The sequence below is a fragment of the Macaca fascicularis genome, chromosome 9, assembly GCF_037993035.2.
Source record: "Macaca fascicularis isolate 582-1 chromosome 9, T2T-MFA8v1.1".
Taxonomy (NCBI): domain Eukaryota; kingdom Metazoa; phylum Chordata; class Mammalia; order Primates; family Cercopithecidae; genus Macaca; species Macaca fascicularis.
The window spans coordinates 106,270,426-106,275,661 of record NC_088383.1 but is presented as its reverse complement, the minus strand read 5'-3'; the positions used below and the strand labels follow the sequence as shown (position 1 = coordinate 106,275,661).

Here is a 5,236-nt window from a genome sequence, read left to right as displayed (position 1 = left end):
ACTTTCCCCTCGTGCTCAGCGCCCAGAGGTGGTGCCCATTGCACTCTGGGGGCTCCTTTTCCTCAGTTTGTATTAGAGCCGCCATAGTTACCCTTCCCATGCTGGAGAACACTGGACTGAGGCCCCCACAGCCCTTTCTGGGCATGCTGTGGGAAATGGCAGGCTTGGTGTGTTCTGAAGGTAATCCTCAGAGACCATCAGCATCTGAGTGTGAATTTGAGAAAATGGGGCATTGAACCAAAAAGGGAGTTAGAAAATCAGGACTCAAAGTCATAGAACACTCCAGAAAGCAGATTTGGGATCATGGCATGCTCTTGTTTTGTAGGAAAATGAAGACACTTGGGACACAGTCACCAGGGAAGGAAGGGGTAGGGATTAGATACTGTTCATCTCCAGCATGTGCCAGTCACCATATGCCTTTTAATTTTTTTTTTTTTTTTGAGGCAGGGTCTTGCTCTGTCACCCAGGTGGGAGTGCAGTGGCTCGATCATGGCTCACTACTGCCTCAAACTCCTAAGCTCGAGCAATCCTCCTGCCTCATTTATTTATTTATTTATTTTATTTTTTCCAGACGGAGTCTCGCTCTGTCGCCAAGGCTGGAGTGCAGTGACTGGATCTCAGCTCCGCCTCCCGGTTTACGCCATTCTCCTGCCTCAGCCTCCCGATTAGCTGGGACTACAGGCACCCGCCACCTCCCCTGGCTAGTTTTTTTTTTTGTATTTTTTAGTAGAGATGGGGTTTCACCGTGTTAGCCAGGATGGTCTTGATCTCCTGACCTTGTGATCCGCCCGGTCTCGGCCTCCCAAAGTGCTGGGATTAGAGGCTTGAGCCACCGCGCCCGGCCTTTATTTATTTATTTTTTTTGAGACAGAGCTTCTCCCAGGCTGGAGTGCAATGGTGTGATCTTGGCTCACTGCAACCTCCACCTCCCAGGTTCAAGCGATTCTCCTGCCTCAGCCTCCTGAGTAGCTGGGATTACAGGCGTGCACCACCATGCCCAGTTAATTTTTGTATTTTTAGTAGAGACAGGGTTTCACCATGTTGGTCAGGCTGGTCTTGAACTCCTGACCTCGTGATCCACCCTCCTTGGCCTCCCAAAGTGCTGGGATTACAGGTGTGAACCACTGTGCCCGGCCATTTATTTATTTATTTTTGGAGAGATGAGGTCTCACTATGTTGCCTTGGCTGGTCTTGAACTTCTGCGCTCCAGCAGTCCTCAACTTTAGCCTCCCAAAGTGCTACTAGGATTACAGGTGTCAGCTATCGGGCCTGGCCTACCTTTTAGTTCATTATCCCGGTTGTATGGATGAGGAAACTGAAGCCCCAGAGGTAGAGCAACTTGTCCAAGGTTCCCTTCCCACTTTAGAAGTGGACTTAAGGCCGGGCGCGGTGGCTCAAGCCTGTAATCCCAGCACTTTGGGAGGCCGAGGCGGGCGGATCACAAGGTCAGGAGATCGAGACCACAGTGAAACCCCGTCTCTACTAAAAATACAAAAAATTAGCCGGGCGCGGTGGCGGGCGCCTGTAGTCCCAGCTACTCGGGAGGCTGAGGCAGGAGAATGGCGGGAACCCGGGAGGCGGAGCTTGCAGTGAGCCGAGATCGCGCCACTGCACTCCAGCCTGGGCAACAGCGTGAGACTCCGTCTCAAAAAAAAAAAAAAAAAAAAAAAAAAAAAGAAGTGGACTTAAAATCTGGGCACTCTTTCCTCAGAGGGAGGAAATTAGCTCCTTCCATGAGGGAACAGACTGAAGTAAGTCAGAACTATAAGGATAGACATGGGCTTTTATGTCACTGCTTAGGGACAGAATGGTGTAAATGTGCCAGGGGCAAAGAGAGGAATCTTTTGTAAGTTTCCACCCAGCTTTCCTACCACCAGGCTCAAGCAGCCCCCTAATCAAGAGCTGCCCCAGCCTTAAGGCCCACCTTGTGGAACAAGTGCACTTAATGGCCATAGTATAAAGAAAAGAAGAAGAAAAAAAAGATAAGCCTCCCAGTCTGCAGTGACTGGCTGATCTGATGTCCTTTGCTAATAGAGGCAGCTTTATAACACATCTCCATCACTGACTAGTAATCCAAAAGGCTCTGAGGTTTTAACGAATGGGATTGGTCCAAAACCTGACCTCACTTTCATTTAATTTCATGCCAGCTCCAATACACACCCAGCTGCGGAGACCTTGTCTAGCTAGTGAGCTGCTCAGACACAAAGGCGCTCTAATTACCATCCGCAAGCCAGGCTGACAGGGATTTCAAGTGTTTTCATGTTTATGGAGATCAGAGAAATGTGTTCTGTACATCTTTTTCACCGATGGCAAGTATAAAATAAAACCAAACAAAAAACCCAACACATTTATTCAAAGCAGGCATTTCAGTTAAGTTAAAATCCTATAATCAGGATAGCCACAATTCCAGACACTCCGGTGCGAAGTGTAGATATGTCAGTAGCCACATCTGGATGATGAACAAGCCATTGACTATAAAAACGAGAACAACAGCACAGTCTCAGCGCCTTTAGAGTGAGTGAACAGTATGTTCCAAGCACTTCACCATGGTTCACAATGGCAAAGCCTGCAGCTTCTCCATTTGGAGGGTCACATTTTCTACTCGGTTTCCTGCACTTACAAAGGCCAGCTGGCATGGCTGGGGGAGGGGCAGAGGGAGGAAATCAACTCCGCTATCCAGGGAATTGCAGCTGTTATTGCAAATGGCCCCAGAGAGCCCATTATAAGCTGCTGTGCTAGGCTGTGTGTCCCTGGAGTGCCCATCACATGGCGTCTCCCTAGCCCCCAACCCAGGCCCCCAGGATCCCAGAGCCACCCGCTTGAGTAGGACAGCAGAGCCAAGTGGGAGAGGAGGAACCCGGGGCTCCGTCTCGGGAGTTTCCGTGAAAGCCCGGAGCGCGGCCAGGGGCGGTGGTCGCCTAGGGAAGCAGACGCCCAGCACGTCCGCGCTTTCCCACACCCGCGGTGGCGGCGGCGCGCGTGTCCTCAGGAGACTCCAGCACTTGCAAAAAACACTGCGCTCTTCTCCGAGCACGGGCAGAATCCGGCTACTCTGTCCCGCAACCCAGTGCGTGCCCAGGAAACAGTGACCTTGAACCCGAGGAGAGGCAGGCCGGCTGTGAAAATACACTTTAGAGAGCGCGTGGGGTTCACTCCGCGCCTCTCTACCCTTCCATCACCATTCAATACCCCCCGCCCCCACCTCCTGTCCCCACCCGTGTCGTACAGCCTTTCCCCCACCACTCTGAGAAAGGCAGACAGTTGCAAAGGGAGCGCAGGGGTTAACTCCTATTCAACCCTCAAAGGGTCCCTTCATGGCACCGCGTGTTTGATATTAAGCAGCACCTCCAAAGACACAAGATGGTTTTTTTAAGTGTTGAAAATATTCAAGTCTGGCAGATTGGGGTGCACCCTGAAATTATCTACTCATGTTCCCCTCCCCCAAAGTGGATCAGGAGCCAGCCCTGAAAAGGTAAAGCAAGTAACTGGCATCATCCTCAGTAGTTCCGGCGCGCCGCGATCCGGAGAAGCGTGGATTGTGGCCACATGGTCGCGGGGCTGGAGGGCACTGAGAGGCTGCGCGGAACTGCACGCTCCGCGGCTGGGTCGGGTCACTCCAAATAAGGAATCCTACTAACTTGTAAGCTTGGGGTGCGCTCTGTAAAATCCGCCTTAAATAGGGCCGAGTTCTGCATTTCAAATATTTTGGCCCTCAACCCCAGTTACCCGCGAAACATTCGCGATTTTTCTGTTCCTCGTCTTTAGCTTTTTTCTCCCACTTCCAAAAGCCAGAGTTCTCCACCAGCCTGAGCAGAATTGCAGCCCTCAGGGGAACCCGTTGCCCTCTAGTCTGAGGCCGGCGCTGTGGGCACCCCGGGCGTGTTAGCTGCCAGGGACAAGAACGCCGTCGCCAGTTCTGAGCTGCGCCCTCCCGGAGGCGCCAGGGTCACTGCAGGCCGCGCGAGGGCTGCGAGGTGAAGGGGGTTCATGCACCGGGGCCGACAGAGGTCCCAGGAGCGGGCGTTGGGGAAGCTTTGCACGTAACTGCAGCCGTCGCGAATGAAGCCTTCGCACGGCCTCCTTGATGAGGTTTCCAGAGAGCACTAGCTGCTGCAGGAGCCGGTGCGGGTCGTCGTCGCCTGTGCGGGTTTCTGGTTGGGACCCGCGTCGCTGCTGCAGGCGGCGGGAGGCGGCGGCGCCCCGGAGCCATCCTCGCCGGCACGGACCCGACAGCGGCTGCGGGACGCCCTGCTTGCCAGCACCCGGAGGACCATCGAAGTCGGCCTGAGGGGGCAGTGGGGACAGCGCGCTGGGGCCTGTGGCGAGCTCCGCCACGCAGTAGGGCGCAGCGCGGCCCCGCACGCGGCCGCGGTCCCCCAGGGCGCAGCGCAGGACCCCAGGGGGCGCCGGGCCCACAGTCTCAGCCGACGCGGGAGGCAGCAGCAGCGGCACCGCCGGGGGCCTGGCCTTGTCCGCCGGCACCGCCGCAGCCAGGGGTCCCGGGGCCCGCAGCGGCGCCCCCGGGGGCGCGCACGGCGAGGCCGGGCTGTCCTGCGCCGCGTCCAGCTGCAGCGTCTCGCCGATCTGGGCCACCAGCCGGTCCACCTCGCCCGAGCTGCCCAGCGCCACCGACTGCTGCAGCAGGAGGAAGCTGTCCTCCTCCTCTTCCTCCCCCTCCGCCTCCTCGCCAGCTTCCTCTTCCTCCTCCCTCCGGCAAGGCATGGCCCCCTGTCCGGGCACCCGGAGCTGTGCGGGCGTCGCTGGGGGCTCGACTGCCGGCGGGTGCGGTGGGCCGCGGCGGAGCGGGCGCGGAGCTGAAGACGATGCCGGGGCCGTGGCCGGGGCCGGGGCAGGGGCCGTGGCGGACGCGGAAGCCGGAGCCCGCCAGTCACTCCAGCCGCGCGCCTGCAGCCGCGGGAGCCGGAATCCTGCCGGCTCGGGTTGATTTGTAAACAATGGGTGACGTCGCGCTGGGCCCTACCACCGCGCCGGGGAGGGGGTGCTGTGCCGCTGGGGGACGGGGCTTCTGCGGGACTGGGGGTCTGGGTGAAGCCGGACTGCCTTCTGAGCTCCTTCGCTCAGGGTGCTGTCTGCAAGGGCGCCCTGGGGACCTGATCCTGGCTCCCGCAGTCGGGCGCGATTGGCATTTCCAGAAATGGACACCAGCGTGGACCTTGTTGGTTTCTTCCACACACAAGCACACACACACAGTAACACACACACACCGACCCACACA

At 57.1% G+C, this 5,236-nt stretch overlaps 1 protein-coding gene across 1 annotated transcript; it reads right to left on the bottom strand.

Moving 5' to 3' along the window:
* Window positions 1-2,332: 2,332 nt before the first annotated feature.
* FRAT1 (FRAT regulator of WNT signaling pathway 1) lies at window positions 2,333-4,922 on the bottom strand. The gene has a single exon (XM_005566102.5). It carries the CDS (start codon window positions 4,720-4,722, stop codon window positions 3,883-3,885), a length of 840 nt encoding a protein of 279 aa, XP_005566159.1. The 5' UTR covers window positions 4,723-4,922; the 3' UTR covers window positions 2,333-3,882.
* Between the last annotated feature and the right edge of the window lie 314 nt (window positions 4,923-5,236).

Bases quoted from the DNA above. Each gene is read 5' to 3' on its own strand.
- FRAT1 (XM_005566102.5), bottom strand. From the start codon at position 4,722: ATGCCTTGCCGGAGGGAGGAGGAAGAGGAAGCTGGCGAGGAGGCGGAG.